General features: G+C 44.8%; 1 protein-coding gene across 1 annotated transcript in view; it reads right to left on the bottom strand.

The window, feature by feature from the left end:
• Window positions 1-16,664, bottom strand: part of LOC311223290 (docking protein 2-like) — a 103,404-nt gene that overhangs the window by 10,159 nt on the left and 76,581 nt on the right. Inside the window, exons 5-6 of the mRNA XM_084308083.1 lie at window positions 14,628-14,800; window positions 12,574-12,801 (exon numbers count right to left, since the gene is read on the bottom strand). Of these exons, the coding sequence (XP_084164209.1) occupies window positions 12,574-12,801; window positions 14,628-14,800 (401 nt within the window). The remainder of the gene's footprint in view (window positions 1-12,573; window positions 12,802-14,627; window positions 14,801-16,664) is intronic.

Here is a 16,664-nt window from a genome sequence, read left to right as displayed (position 1 = left end):
GGGGTCCAGTCCCTTTGGTGGGTCTGGGCCTTCCTTCGCGCTCCGCTGCTACGGCCTTGCCACGGGGTTGGGTTTGCCCTTGACCCCGTGATTCTGGGGGCAGTAACGAGGTTGTTCCCTCCGTTCGTTCCCGGGTGGCATGCGGGTTGTGCGTGTGTGTAGTCGTGGGGTCAGGCCACGGTCTGCTCACCCTGTGCGTTGAGTTGCTTGAGTGCCTCTTCGCACGGTCGGTTCCGTCGCCCTCCCGGGAAACCTCCAATAGGGGGGGTGCCCTCCATTAGGGGGGGTCGGGGGGGCTCGGCCCTCCCTATTCTGATGGTTGTGGGGGGCCTTCAGCGGGGTGTATTTGTCGGCCGGTGGCTCCCGCTCAGCCTCCCTTGTGCATGAGTGACGCCGAGCGGAGCCACTATGAATACAGAACGATAGGTTATGACTATAACCAAGTTCTGTTAATAGTCCGACGCCGCTGCAGCCCTTGATCTCACCTTGTGGTGAAAGCTTGGGAAGGAGGAGAGCAGGTGACCACACACCTGCTTATGAAGGTAAGCTAACGAGGGGTGTGGTCAGACGAATACTGGGATAAAGGTACATTGTGAAATTTTATTCAGTGCGCGTGCACATATGCGAGGATAGTGCATGAGTGACGCCGAGCATCACCACTATTAACAGAACTCATCGTTAACCCTTTCACTACCACACTACAGACGGTTAACCGGGTTAAGCGGATTATCAATAAATAAGGCTACGTTCACACTGTAGACAACAGTGGCCAGAATCAGATTTTCTTGCTCATATGTGACTCGGATCAGTTTATTTTCACGGAAGTGTGAACAGCACAAATCACATGGAATCTGATATTTTCAATGCTGATTTGGGCCACTTTCATATGTGGTCCTAAATCAGATACAGGTGTGATTTTTTTGCAATGCGACCTCAGTCTGAACAGTTATATAGGAATTAATATGATTATAGGAATTCATGCAACCTTTACTTCACTCTAGATTGACATTCATCACCATTCTATGTCAATACGGTGGCTTTTCTTATTTCTCTCTTAATAGACAGGTAAGAAAGAATATAAGAAACATAATAAGAGAGTATTGGTGAATGAGGCCCAATACAAACATGGAAGACCGCTGAGATGGTCAGTGGAGGGACAGGGAGGTGTTCACCTCACCAGTATTTGGGGTGATACTTATACAAGCAAAACTTGAGGGGACGTCTCATAATCGGTTTGTATTTAAAAGCATATTGGAAGAAGAAATGTATGTCTCTCTTTCAACTCCTCCTCGCCCCCATTATCATCTGTTCATGAATCAACTTATAAATTAAGCCATAAACAGTGACTTTAGTGTCCTCCATGGTTATGTTCATCTTAGTTATTGTTCATTTGCACATACGGGTCTGTTCAGGAGCGTGACGGGTTCACACTGGAAAGTGATATTGGCCACATTTTTTATTTTAATTTTTTAACGGTGTGAACAGCCAAACAAAAAAATCTGATCTGAGCAATAAATCAGAATTGAGCCCTAAGGCTTGCAGTGTGAACGTATGGTAAACTAATGAGTGATCAGTGTCAGGGGTGCCGGAGTCTGTGCAGACTTCTGTGGTAAAATCCAAACATAGATCATCAAAGATCTAATCAAACTGTTGTGTAAAAGTCTTAAAGAAACAGTCAAAGTGGAACAACAATCAAACTAAGGTATTATATTTAGGGATAACAGCTGCCTGAGTAAGACAACACAAGAATCCTCCCAACAGATTGTGTCCCGGGCCACTTAAAATAGCCGGCTGTAAAAGCTAAAATCTGAGTAGTAACTTATGTGTGTTTACTGAGGTAGAATGTTTATAACAATAGAACCATCTGGTTCCTAGGGTGGGACAGGAAGGATTTCAGATAAGTCCTAGCAAACACAATGAGGTGATGAGGTTAAAAGGGTCAAAGCGCCCATGAAGTGTTATCAGCTGCTTTACGGCCTGGGGGACACAAGGACATGCACCTAAACTGTTTGAACAAGTCAATCTTCTTCCCCTTTCGGGAGTGATTGCATCAATGTGAGACTATTAGGCTGGAGTCTCCTGAGACTCACACACACACACATTCACACACACACACACACACACATAGTTACACACACAGACACATAGACACACATAGACACACGTACACACACACACACACACAGACACACATAGACACACATACACACATTCACACAATCAGAGGACACATGCACACACATAGACACACATACACACATTCACACAATCAGAGGACACACACACACACAAAATATAATTAAAAGTGTTTTACATTGTGGTAATAATTATGAAGTCATACTAAAACTGTATTATTGTAATTTGTACAAGTAATGTGTTTAAGTATGATTATCTGTGTTTATGTAATCAATATATCTTGAGGTTCATCAAAGTATTCAAGTAATGTGTTTAAGTAAAAATACAGGGAAAATATTATCTGGGTTAATGTGAAGGGGGTTTGGCCTATAAGCCAAACCCCTATTTTCAAATGCAAGCTAAGCCGGCCTGGCATTGGAGGAAAGAATATGATGAGGTCATCACTCCGAGGCACTGGGCCTTGGGGATATAATGGGGTGTGATGGGGGGAAGAAGGACTCTGAACAACCCAACCGACACGACAAGACCTCTCTACCATCTCATCCACAAGGCAGCAGGCGGCAAGAACAAAGGAACTCTTTGGAGGGAAAACCAACTCTTTGTTATCAGCACAGAACAAAGACTTTCAACAACTAATCAACTATCATTCTCTTTAGTCTAGTTGTATCACTTACGGCACAGTGTTTTTGATCACAACTATAGCATTCTTATTGTAATTTGTATCAACTCTTAAACTTTGATTAAACAGCTGATATACTACCTTTTCCTCCTAATTCCTTCTGCCTGCACCGCTGAAAGAAGAGAAGTGATTCCCAGAGCTTTAAAGTATTGAATCACAACGCAGAGTACTAACGCAACCCGGTTCTGAGCAGAGCAGAACCAAAATAGCTTGGGAAATCCACTTCATTTTGGTGCCGTTTGACCCGTGAACAAGTGGCGGCCCAGGACGAGAATTTTTATTTTTTTCCTACACTCATCGACCTCATCAGCGGATGACGGGGACACAGCTGCGGGAGCTTCGTTCTTGAGAGAGAGGTGAGTGTTGGAGGAGAATGGGCTGTTCTGTTCGAACAACAAGGGGTTGGGTAAAGCAATTGCTTCATGTGGAATTATGTGAAGTAGTTAAAAGACCTCATATTGTTGTAATATGATGACGTATTGGGTGCACAGACTATCTGATCATGGTGTAATGGGATTAGCGTCGCATGACGGCAGGTAAAAGGCTTTTCTGGCTAGGAAGCGCGGCGATCTGGTGTGTGCGACAGGGGCGCGTTCTGGGTATATAGATTCCCTAAAAATTATTCTCAGGAAGAGGGCGCGGGTAATGGTTGATTAAGATTTTATTGTTCTGAATGGGGGGAGAGCTGTGTATAAGAAGGGCTCTGTTGCTATTTAGAACATGCAAATCAGGTATGGTGAAGATGAGTTTGGCCCCTGCATGATCGGGGAACTTGGTCTGTGCGATTACAGGATTAACACGTAGTAATTAATAGAAGGTAGGGGCCGGCGTGTTCATGAAGGCTCAATAATGAATGGTTTGCTGACTGATCGCGTGATAGACAGGACGTATCTGCAGGAACCAATCGGCCGAATTAAATGAAGATATAATGTTCGTCCTTAGGCATAATATCGAATTGGGTCCGGAGATCCCGTTTTAATCTTGAGCGAAACCGGCGTGTTAGTTAACTGCGTTCGCTGTAATAATGAATAAGTACTTAAAAACAATTCGGTCGAGATGACTGATAAAGTACTTAGTGGAAATTCGATTATGGAGCTATGGTAAGCTTAAACATTCAGTGTAAAAGTGTGTGCGATTACGTTTGGTCTCGTGTTTACTGGTCACGCTGCCGTGCGACGTTCGAGAGACGATAATATGTGCGTGAATGGAGGTTTGTATTTTTATTTGTAGTTAGGAAGCGTGTATGATTGCAATGGTTGAAGAATGGCTATGGTTAGGTATGATTGGTGGTACGTATGAGAATATTGTTGTATTATTATGTAATTTAAGTCACCGGTTGGCCGTGGGGAAATGTAATGGTAACGCCGGTTTTCCGGGGCCCGTGGAACGCAGCAGCGGTTAGCTGTTGTATTAGCCTCTGAGGCGCCGGAGGATACGGCAGGACAAATAGGCATAGGGTCAAATGTATAAGGTCGATCGATAGTGTCTTGAGATTACGGGGATGTGTAAGGCACTTAAAAGTTTTTATATTCGTGGCGGATAAAATGGCTATATAATGTTTTAGGGGAATGGGATTATATGTTGCGGGGACCCGACCCGGAAGTCGTTCTAAGCTCGCCGGTGATGACGACAGAGGGGTCAAACTAGTGTTTTGCTGTTATGTTTTTATATTTCTATTTAGATCACTACACTGGCGTTTTGAGGGAAATAGGATTCTGTTGTGGGGAATGTGGTGTTATATTAACATTGCAAGGAGACGGCCCGCGCGGCGGGACGGGTCGATGGGTCGTTGGGAAGCGTTTTTATGGGATCATGGGTGAAGCTAAGCTAATGCTACCTAGCCGCGCTAACGGCTAAAATGGTCGCCGGTTGTGACGTCGCAAGGGTGCGCGGTCTGACGGCCCGCGACGTGGCTAACGAAGCTAGGCTAACTGTGCTGACGTCATGGCATGACGGGGCTCTCGGGATGTCTCGCGAGGGGGCGTCCATCTTAGCAGGGGCGCCGGCGTCCATCTTGGGAGGGCACCAAGCGTCCATTGTTAAGGGGAGGGTGGAGTTTATTTAGGAATACGATAGGGGGCGGAAGAGGACAGGATGGAGATTTTTGGATTCTGCTCACAGAACGTTTTCATTAGGGGGTTAGTGTGCTGGTAAAGTGAGGTTGGATTGTTGTGTTTTAATCTGGTGGTGGATTGTGGGGCCTTGGCCCCCCCTCCCCCTCGTACACTCTCTCTCACCCTCCCCCCCCCCTCCCTCTCTCTCTTTCTTTCTCTCCCCCCCCCCCCCCCCCCTCTCCTTCTTTCCTTCTCTTCCCCCTCTCTCACTCGCTTTCCTTCTCTCGCCCTTCCCCCTATCCCTCTCTCTCTTTCCTTCTCTCGCCCTCCCTCCTCTCCCTCTCTTTCTTTCCTTCTCTCTCTCCTCCCTCCCTCCTCCCTCCCTCTCCCTTTCGCCTCTCTCCCTCTCACCTTCCCCCCCTCTCTCCCTCTTCCTTTCACCTCCCCCCCTCTCTCCCTCTCAACTCCCCTCCATCTCTCTCTCTTTCTCTTTCTCTTTCACCCCCCCTCTCTTTCTTTCCCCCTCACCTCTCCTCCCTCCCTCTCCCTTTCGCCTCTCTCCCTCTCCCTCTCACCTCCCCTCCCTCTCTCTCTCTTTCTCTTTCACCCCCCCCCCCTCTCTTTCTTTCCTTCTCTCACCCTCCTCCCTCCCTCTCTCTTTCACCTCCCCCCTATCTCCCTCTCCCTCTCACCTCCCCCCTCTTTCCCTCTCCCTCCCTCTCTCTCTCTCTCTCTTACCCCCCCCCCCCCTCTCACTCACTCCCCTCATTCCCACACCGCCTCTCTTCCATATATTTCCCCCCCCCTCGGCCCCCCCGAAACGCTTTCTCTTTCTCTCCTAGTTTGGGCCTGTATATAAATTTTTTTTATGGGTTTCAAACGCGGTGTAGTGCTAGGTATATTGTTTATTGCTGTTTACTGTAGGGTTCAAAGGCGGTAGGTTGAGTTTGGGACTTATTATGCGGATGTTGGTGTTCCATATTCAGTTTTATTGTTGTTTTTAGGGAATTTCTAGTGCTGGCAGTGGTATTGGCTGGCGTTGGCGCTACGCTTTGTTCGACAAGGCGCTCGTACTTCTTTCCTTGCATTTGGACAAGCTCCGGCTGGTAAGGCGGGGGCTCCGTGGCGTTCATGTTGGTGGGCGGTAAGTCGGAGCATAATTACTCTGCTCGGCTGCGCCTGCGATGGGGGTGTGGGTAGACAGTTCGTCGTGGCTCACTGTCTGCCGCCGCGCTTTGACGGGGATGCGCTGTGTGCGACTCGTCGGTGCTCGCTGTCACACTGCGCACATTTTTCATTTTGCCAGGGGTGCGGGGACTGCTAAACGTCGTGGCGGGGGTGGGCTCGCTGTCTGCCACCGCGCATTAACGGGGGTGCGCTATGCGTGCACTCGTCAAAGGCTCGCTGCCACACTACGCGCGTCGGATTATATTGTGTGTGGGTATTTGGGTGACTGGTTACGGTGGTTGAGTGGGGTCAGGGGTGCTGTATGTGTGTGGCGGTGGTTGTGAGTGGGATGATCTTTGAATATCCTTGAGTAGGGGGCCCGGGGTTTCGCGTTCCAGGTTGCAAACTGGGGGTGATGCCGTGGGCCACAGGACGAGTTGACCAGTGGGATGTCATTGGTCGGCAGGATTTTCAATGTGGGGATGGTGTCGGCGGCCTGTGGTTATGAACGGGTTGTGTGACACTGTTCTAAATGCACGGGGACTTCAGTGACATAAGACACTGAAAATTGATTTCTGTTCTCGTGAGAAGCGCGTTTTAACACCTAAGGGGTTAGGTGTTACGGGGGAAATATAGTAACTGTGTGGGAGATTATGAATGGAAAATATGTATGTTACTGATATGTATAATGTAATATGAGCGAAATACATACTAGGCTTTCACGGACAGAAATAAATATAGTTACACATACACATAGTCATTTGCGAAGAACAATTAGAGTAAAAGTGAGATTATGCACCTAAATTACCATGTCCAATACAGATGTTTAGAAATGATAGGCTGTAAATAACAAATTTCTGATTGACCAACAGAAGGAGGAGGCTGGTGCAAAATAAGTTCCCCGGAGTTGTATTAAGGAGGATCATGACAACAAGATTGAGAGTCTGGTTTTCCAATGGAGACAACTGAAAAAAGATTAAGGCTGTGTCATTGATAAATCAGAAACGAAAATTGCACAAATGCTCTCAAGTGATCTTAGTATAGGAGATGCCCGACATTCCATGCTTAAAGACAAATGATGGATTGTGAATGGGAAATGTCACTGATAATTAAGTGTATTTTTTGCTTCTCTCTTCACAGCTGCTCCAGGACGGATGGCCAGCGCTGACAATTCCGAACCCCAACAGGGAAATCAAAGAGACTGTTGACAGTCAGGGGGTATAGTATCACAAGAGCGAGTTATCAATTCCTGTTTACACCAATATAGAAGTGTGAGTGAAATTAACTCAAGTTTGGTAAAAATAGTTTGAATACAGAGAAACTTGCTTTCCAAACGGTGACGTTACGAGTGTTGGAAGAGAGGTGAGAATGGAAAATACACAGATAGGAGCAACCGGAGGGTTAGATGCACTGACCATAGAAAGGGTTGACAATCTGTCTATTTCAACGACTGGAGATGTCACGATAAAAGTGCCGAAAAAATGGCCAAAGATATTCAGGCCATTACAGAACCTTGTGGTTAAAGGAGGCCGGTATAGAATGCGTACCCAAATTAAGAAACAGAAAAAGAGATTACGAAAGGTGATAAAAAGAAATAATGTCGGTAGTGGGGTAATGCTGATAACCTCTGCAGACATTACATTGACCGAATTGGACAGTGACGTTAACCTGATTGACTGGAATGTGATCGACTCCCCGCTGGTGTCCAGTGTGACGGAGGGACTGGAAATAATGTCTTTTACTCCGCCACAGGGAGTCGTTGCAGCAAGCGACCCAGAGACAACTGTATTACCCGAGCCGATCCACGCTGAAGTGTCCGTTGCGGGAGACTGCCAGTTAACCAAGGGACAACGAAAGCGGCTGAGGAGAGCGATACATGAACAGTTTCTACAGCCCACTTGTGTCTCGTGCCCAGGTTTTCTCCACCCCCACCATCAGTACCAAACTGAGAGATGTGGCCCGATGACTAGGAGCCAGTCAACGAGGGCCAGGGTGGAGGAAGAGGGGAAGACGTGCCTCCCTCTAGAACAACAGCTAACCGAGGCTAGACAGGTAGTGGAATACCTCCAAGGCCTAATCCAGTCCACACAGCCCGGAGGGGAGACAGGTTCCAATGGAGAACCAGATGGCCAGAGACGGGCTCAAGCGGGAACACAAGGGGGTCCTGCGCCAGAACAACAACAAAGGTCGAGAGGGGCAATCGGGTGGCAACCACGAGGAAGAGGTGGAGGCAGAGGCAGGAATCCGAATGGATACGCGGTGCGGCGGATGGAGTGAAAGGTCATTTTCAAAGGTCATGTCTGCAGAGGCCACCGGCAGAATAAAAATATATGCAACTGACTAGGGTAGAGGTGGGATATATTGAATGATAAAATATGCTCCTAATTAGATTAGAATAAAAATAAAAAATAAAAATAGATAGAGGTGTTAGGTGATTAGATTATGAATGAAAGTTACTAAAAACGGATGTATGAGTGACTGACAAATGCATGAACTAATCAGACTAACAAGAGGATCAAATTATGTTAAACAGTTAATCAATATTAGACAGTGTGATGATGTGACACTGCGGCAGCTAGTGATCAGTAAATTATCCATGCTTGGTCAACATTCAGATTGATCAAAGGGTGGACTGCATGATTAAGAAATTAAAAAGACTCATAGTTGTTTCTAGTATTTTATAGTATTGATAGAAGCGTATTAACAGTTATGAGCAATAGATATAGGTGTTTATTTACTTTTATTTTTACTTCTCTTTTCTAGTGTGTTACGAGCAATTCCTGACTTAGGCCGGGAGCGTTCATTTTGTTTATTCATTTGATTTCCCTTTTTTGTTTCTTAGTTAATACGGGGGTGCATAAGCCTCTAGATGATAGGTTAAAAATGAGCTCAGAAGAAAAAAGAAAAAGCTCACAAGTTTGGTTTATTTTTTCATTTATTGGTTTGGCATGATTTTTCTTTGTGTGTTTTGTTTTCTGTTTTCTTTCTTTCTGTATATTTTTTCTTAGGGTACCTGGCAAGCTGCGAGTGATCTCGACACATCAGGACAGGGTAGTATATGTCTGTAAAATGGACTGGGAACAGAGTGAAGGAACATGAGCTAGTTATGGATTTTTGTTCTCCGCCCATTGAATACCCGGTGTTAGGGGCTGGGGGTGTGTCGTGATTGGTGAAAGTGTTGGGAAGCATGATTCTCTGTACATTAATGAAGCTCAATAGGTTTGGTCGCTATTGGCCAAATTAGTCTTGTGTAGGGTGTGAACATGTGCAATTGATAATTGGCTTGTGGTGTGGAAGATGTGTGTTTAAGGCGGACTGTGATTTGTTGCCATACACACAGGTTACTGGGAGAGTGGATGTGTCAGTGCTGACCGTCCGGTCCGGGTGCGGCTGTTCAAAGGACGACGGTAACGATGTTTGAATGTGTATTCCACATCGAGAGGTGGAGGAGTATACTGTTTTGACAGCATAATATAATGAGAGCCATGTGAATTTTTCAGAATTTTGAAATTTTATGATCTAGAAGCCATGAAATATATAGATAAATGATTTGGAAAAGAAAGTTGTCAAAGCTCAGACCAGTAAAGAGAGTCTGAGGGAGGAAAATTATGGATTCTCAATCAATTGTTGTGGTAGAAGTGACCTGCACTGTCCCCCGAAGCGATATATATTCACTGCAGGATAAGGATGGGAGATTGGGGAATCAGCAGTCATCAGAGTGTGGTACAAGGAAGACCGAGGACTCCATCGGTACTGTTGATCCAGGACACTGGCTAGTGTCTACCCAGCGGTTCCATGGGGAACCACAACACTGCGGAGAACCAGGAGACGCCTACCTCTCGGGCCGGGAGAGTCTTGGCCAACGCAGTGACCGAGTCTTGAGGCTTCAGAGGGAAACGACAGACAACCAACGAGGAGACAGGCGGCTAGACCTCAGCAACAACTCCGGCTGTCAACAGAAGCAATGCACCATTGACCAGGGGGTCAACCAGCGAAAGGGTCGAGCAGCCAGCGACGACCTCCCCACCGCTGTGACAGCAATAGAAGATACAGCAGGGGGCTCTACCCCCAAATAGAGGTCAACACGAGTCAAGATGTGCTCGACAGAAGATGGAGTGTGATGAGAAAGGCAATTTGCTTTCTAAATTCCACCTCCCAGAATGGGGAGTTGCACCCAGCAGTCGTGATACTGCACCAGCTCTGAGCAATAAAGAGGAGGCCGGGTCAAATCTAGAAAACATAGACCCCCCTCCTCAATGCTCCAAGTCAGAATTTGACAACTCACAGTTGAAACCAATGGAAATTGATCTTGGTACGAGAACAGGTTGTTAAAGACTGCACACGATCACAAAAACTGAAATGGCTAATTTGAATTTTAGGATCTGAGTGTGGCAAATCAGATATATATTTTATCCTAATATGATTTAAAATGTCTTAAGTGTTATCTAGATAGTAGTGTGTAGAGATTGATATCTATGTTTGACATATTAAGGATAGGTAAACTATCCAAGTGGGGAACTGTGGTAAAATCCAAACATAGATCATCAAAGATCTAATCAAACTGTTGTGTAAAAGTCTTAAAGAAACAGTCAAAGTGGAACAACAATCAAACTAAGGTATTATATTTAGGGATAACAGCTGCCTGAGTAAGACAACACAAGAATCCTCCCAACAGATTGTGTCCCGGGCCACTTAAAATAGCCGGCTGTAAAAGCTAAAATCTGAGTAGTAACTTATGTGTGTTTACTGAGGTAGAATGTTTATAACAATAGAACCATCTGGTTCCTAGGGTGGGACAGGAAGGATTTCAGATAAGTCCTAGCAAACACAATGAGGTGATGAGGTTAAAAGGGTCAAAGCGCCCATGAAGTGTTATCAGCTGCTTTACGGCCTGGGGGACACAAGGACATGCACCTAAACTGTTTGAACAAGTCAATCTTCTTCCCCTTTCGGGAGTGATTGCATCAATGTGAGACTATTAGGCTGGAGTCTCCTGAGACTCACACACACACACATTCACACACACACACACACACACATAGTTACACACACAGACACATAGACACACATAGACACACGTACACACACACACACACACAGACACACATAGACACACATACACACATTCACACAATCAGAGGACACATGCACACACATAGACACACATACACACATTCACACAATCAGAGGACACACACACACACACACAAAATATAATTAAAAGTGTTTTACATTGTGGTAATAATTATGAAGTCATACTAAAACTGTATTATTGTAATTTGTACAAGTAATGTGTTTAAGTATGATTATCTGTGTTTATGTAATCAATATATCTTGAGGTTCATCAAAGTATTCAAGTAATGTGTTTAAGTAAAAATACAGGGAAAATATTCTCTGGGTTAATGTGAAGGGGGTTTGGCCTATAAGCCAAACCCCTATTTTCAAATGCAAGCTAAGCCGGCCTGGCATTGGAGGAAAGAATATGATGAGGTCATCACTCCGAGGCACTGGGCCTTGGGGATATAATGGGGTGTGATGGGGGGAAGAAGGACTCTGAACAACCCAACCGACACGACAAGACCTCTCTACCATCTCATCCACAAGGCAGCAGGCGGCAAGAACAAAGGAACTATTTGGAGGGAAAACCAACTCTTTGTTATCAGCACAGAACAAAGACTTTCAACAACTAATCAACTATCATTCTCTTTAGTCTAGTTGTATCACTTACGGCACAGTGTTTTTGATCACAACTATAGCATTCTTATTGTAATTTGTATCAACTCTTAAACTTTGATTAAACAGCTGATATACTACCTTTTCCTCCTAATTCCTTCTGCCTGCACCGCTGAAAGAAGAGAAGTGATTCCCAGAGCTTTAAAGTATTGAATCACAACGCAGAGTACTAACGCAACCCGGTTCTGAGCAGAGCAGAACCAAAATAGCTTGGGAAATCCACTTCACTTCAGTAAGTGAAGAGTCAAACAAAGCAAGCATCACTGCTTATGTTTGAATAAAGGCCTTGTCTGTGTTGTTGTCTCGCTCCCAACATGGCATTTATCTGAGTATTTCTACTTTTACTTAAGTAAAGGAACTGTGTACTTCTTCCACCACTGCACATCCCTGTGTAGTGGCAGAGTAAGTAAAACACTGGAAAATGTATGCTATTACTCATCCACTGCAACTTGTTTACAAGATCCAGTGATAATACACCAATGATTATGTTTGTTTCTCAACCTTTGTTTTGCACATAGCAACCGTCATGTCTTCCGTTGCCATGTACAAAAGAACGGCTGCTATATTATACAGGCAGCCATGTCGGATGACAGAGAACTACACAAACATTCTGTGCAAAGCCTCCGTTATAAGACCACAACGAGTCACTACTGTCGTCATGAAACGGTTGGATCTTCCAGTGGGAGACAGATGTCCCAGTGGGAGACAGATGTCCCAGTGGGAGACAGATGTCCCAGTGGGAGGCAGATCAGATCATCCTTGTCATTTGATTCTAGGTTAAAGACAGAAGGAGAAGTGTGTAACCTGTGTCTGTGGCGGGCAGCAGGCCTGGGGGAGAGACTGGGTCCGGGGCTCGGGGTGGTTCTCTGTGGGCTCCCGCCCTCCCGCTGAACTCCGTCTCTGGAGGGCAGTGCGCTGCAGGTTGATGGCAGCCTCCACGGCCTGGAACACAGCGTTGCCCTGTTTGGTGTCAAACTCAAAGCTCCCCTCCCCGGAGTCACACCTCCTCCCTGCCTCGAAGGAGAACGTAGTCTAGGAGGAGGAGGAGGCAACAGAGAGTTGAATAAGAGCAAAACATTGAGATGGAGGATGAGAAGCTGGAGGGGGAGAGATAAGAGCTGTCCTGTTAGACGGGGTTAGGTAGGGGTAGATATATGTAGATAGAGGTAAATGGGGTAGATAGAAATAGATAGGGGTAGATGGGGTAGATAGAGGTAGATAGGGGTAGATGGGGTAGATAGAGGTAGATAGCAGTAGATGGTGTATAGAGAGATAGATATAGGTAGATAGAGGTAGATATAGGTATATAAATAGATAGGGTTAGATGGGTTAGATAGAGGTAGATAGGGGTAGATAGAGGTAAATGGGGTAGATAGAAATAGATAGTGTTAGATGGGGTAGATAGAGGTAGATAGGGGTAGATGGGGGTAGATAGAGGTAGATAGGGGTAGATAGAAGTAGATAGGGTTAGATAGAGGTAGATAGGGGTAGGGGCAGGGCGGAGCTAGGGGGTGGCTACCTGGGCTCAAGCCCCGGATGTATTCTGAAAAGCCCCGAATCTATTTAAAAAAAAAAAAAAATTTACAATTCATCATTGTTACATGAAAATATGTTTGCACCAGATTTAGCAGAAGCTAATTTCCATCTGTGTTCTATCCAGCTGCTAACTGTATTTGAGTGAGTTAAGTCTTGGTGTTATGGTAGACTCAGACCTAAGCTTTAAATCACAATCAACAAGTTGACAAAAACTTAATTCTTCCACCTTAGAAACATAGCTAAAGTACGGCCATTTATAAATCAAAAGGACGCTGAAAACCAGATCCATGCCTTTATCTCAAGCCAACTCGACTACTGTAATGCACTCCTTACAGGATGATAACTATTTTATTGCAATGCACTATTGCATTATTTTATTCTATTTTACTAACTATTTTATTGCACTGCACTATTTTACTTTGTATCAGTGAATCATAGACGCCTGGCCATAAGAGCATTCGGAGCATCTCTGCTCTCCCACTATTGAACTTGGGGGAGCAAAGGTAAGATCTTGCTCCACCACTTTTTGATTATATGAAAAATATGATATATCCCCCCCCAATATATAAATCTAACCATAACTATGTTATGGTTAACTGAGTTTTATAGTGAAAAGAGCAGCTTTATTGGTCAAGATTGAAGGCTCTATAATGCAGGAAATTGCACGTACAGGTTCATTAAATTCAAAAAAAATCTGTCCCTTGCCTGTGTAGCCGGTGTGATCTTGTCTGCGTTGTGTTTTAGTCGATTCGACCCCTGTTAAGGGATCGCCCTGAGTGGGAGTTGAACCCCGGACGCCCGCGTTGCGGGCGGCATCACAGACCACTAAGCAAGAAGTGAATTCACTTCTTGCTTCCGGGTCTGGATGCCTCTGGGGAGTGAGTTTACTTGCAGTACCGCTTAACGTCCACAGCCACTTCACGACTTGTACCTCGTGACTGTGGATAGACTGCGGTACCTCCGTTACACCTGCCCAAAAAAGAAATTCAAAAAAAATTCAAAAAAAAAGTTAAAAAGTAAAAACAAAGAAAAAAAAAAGGGGGGCCCATCTGGGCTAAGCCCCGGATCTCCTACAATCCTAAATCCGCCCCTGGGTAGGGGGTTATTATATTGGAAGTCAGCAGGAAGGGTACACCTCTTTCAGCTGAGTAGCAATGTTCATCAAACAGTGCAGAAACTTGGGTGCTGCAGTGTTGAGTGCATAGTAGTAAATGTTAGTATGAAGAGTGCATGGTAGTATAGGACAGTAAGAAGGTTAGTGTATTCTTATTTAAAAAAAAATTAAAGAGAGGGAGCTGAGGATGAAGTGTCAAGGTAGGTACCTTGTCGCGTCCAAAGCGTCTGAGGTATCGGTACGGCCAGATGTACAGAACGTCTCTGGTCTTCGGCTCCATCAGCAGCAGACTGTCGAACTCCACCCTCAACACCCCCGCCCCCCACAGCCTGCAGCGCTCCGACGCCTCCGTCTTACTCACAGACACCCTGAATTCACGCACTAACACACACACAGTCAGACAGAGACATATATTGTGGCATCACAAGGGGACATGTAGTAGAGAGGTGCTACTTTGCCATAATACAGGACAGGCTGCCACTTCACAAAATGGCCACCATTGCACACACACTACATCTCCCAGAATGCATCACCCCTGACAGGTGTAGTTTCTTGGACCACCTAATTAAAGCAGGACTAGAAAACACACACAGAAGACACAGAACCAGGGGAGCAGAGGGACAGAGAACACATGGCTAGAAGGAGCTGGAAAAACCAACAAGGAAAAGACAACCTACATTAAAGGGGAACTATTTTACTATTTCTTTCACTATTTGGGCACTTTTACACAATTCCTGTGAGTCTATGGAACACCTCTGTAATATATATATTTTTTTTATTCATTGTTTTGTATTTCTAATCAAGTCCTCAAAAACAGCATTTTTCTACCTCAAGATCTCGAGCCGTTTTGAGCTAATGTGGACTGGGGGGGGCCTGTGTGCAGCTGTTCTTGTATCTCAACATTAACATGCAGCGGTGTCTTTATGACATCACATATCGCGCACATTTTCAAATGACTCAGTTCAGTGAGGGTGAATATTGTGAGAGGAGAATTGGAAGAATGCGCCCATATTTGAGAATTTTGAGACATAGATCATATTAATATAAGTTCACATAGCTAGGAAACAATGCTAAACACTCAAAAAGGCCATTTATAAGATAGTTCCCCTTTAAAGAAAGTACTTAACTGATTAAGATTGGTTGAATAGGAAAAAGACACCAAGTTAAAAGGGCAACGTTTTATGATTTTGTCTGAAGAAGTTTTTTTCAATACATTTTGTAACCTTCTACTTTGTGCCTGTTTTTCAGTTATATTGCACTGCCCCACCCTGACCTGCCCTGGTTACCTCTCATGGTATTACAATATACTTGATGTGGCCCCAGATAGCAAAAGGTGTTAATTCAATGTTGATTTATGGTCAAAATGCTTGATTTTTGGTTAAGGTCGACGATTGATGGTGAATCACCCATTAACCGCTGAAGCAATTGACTAATGTTGAAAACATGTCATTGAATCAATATTGTTTTGTGGTTGCATTTTAATGATTGAAATGCCAATATCTAATAAATGTTGAATCAACGAATGCTGTTCAACGTATGCTGTTTGTCGTCATTGTCTCATCACCCAGACTGCACTGCGCTTGTGCCCCGCCTCCCAGAATGCACCTGTGTGGCAGCTTCCTGGCAGCTACGTACCTCATGTCTCTCTCTGCATCGTTAAGACTGGTGAGTACTGCATGGCAATAATGTCGATTATGTTGTATGTTGTATGTATGCTTTCGATTGCAAACGCCAGCGGACTAGTGGTGTGTTTGTTTTTTCATGTTAGAGAATGTTATATTAACCGCTATGCGTGCCTCCTAGCTGAAGCTAATAGCTAATAGCTAATAGCTATAGCTGTTAGCTATAATGAATATGTCTTGATCTTGGTGTTACTGTTTAGTGATATCCACCTATGACATATATACATTTTATGTAGGCCAACGTCAGTAACGTTTCAAAATGTTGTCAGAAGGCTTATATGCTGTATTCGAATGAGAGCGAAAAATGTATACTTTTAACAGGATACACTGGCACATTCAGTTAGCATAGCATTGCTGCATGGCTGCTACCATGCTTGCTTGCTTTAATGCATGACGCTTCCTGATGACTTGTTGTACAGAACTTGTAAGTCGCTTTGGATAAAAGTGTCAGCTAAATGACTAAATGTAAATGTACTGCTTCCAGTCCTTGTGCTAAGCTAGGTAGGCTAGCTGGTCCCTACTGCTTCCAGCCCTTGTGCTAAGCTAGGCTAGCTGCTTCCTAC

Source organism: Notolepis coatsorum (assembly GCF_963971535.1).
Source record: "Notolepis coatsorum genome assembly, chromosome: 2".
Lineage (NCBI taxonomy): Eukaryota > Metazoa > Chordata > Actinopteri > Aulopiformes > Paralepididae > Notolepis > Notolepis coatsorum.
Note: the sequence above shows the minus strand (reverse complement) of the source record. Positions and strands in the feature narration are given on the sequence as shown.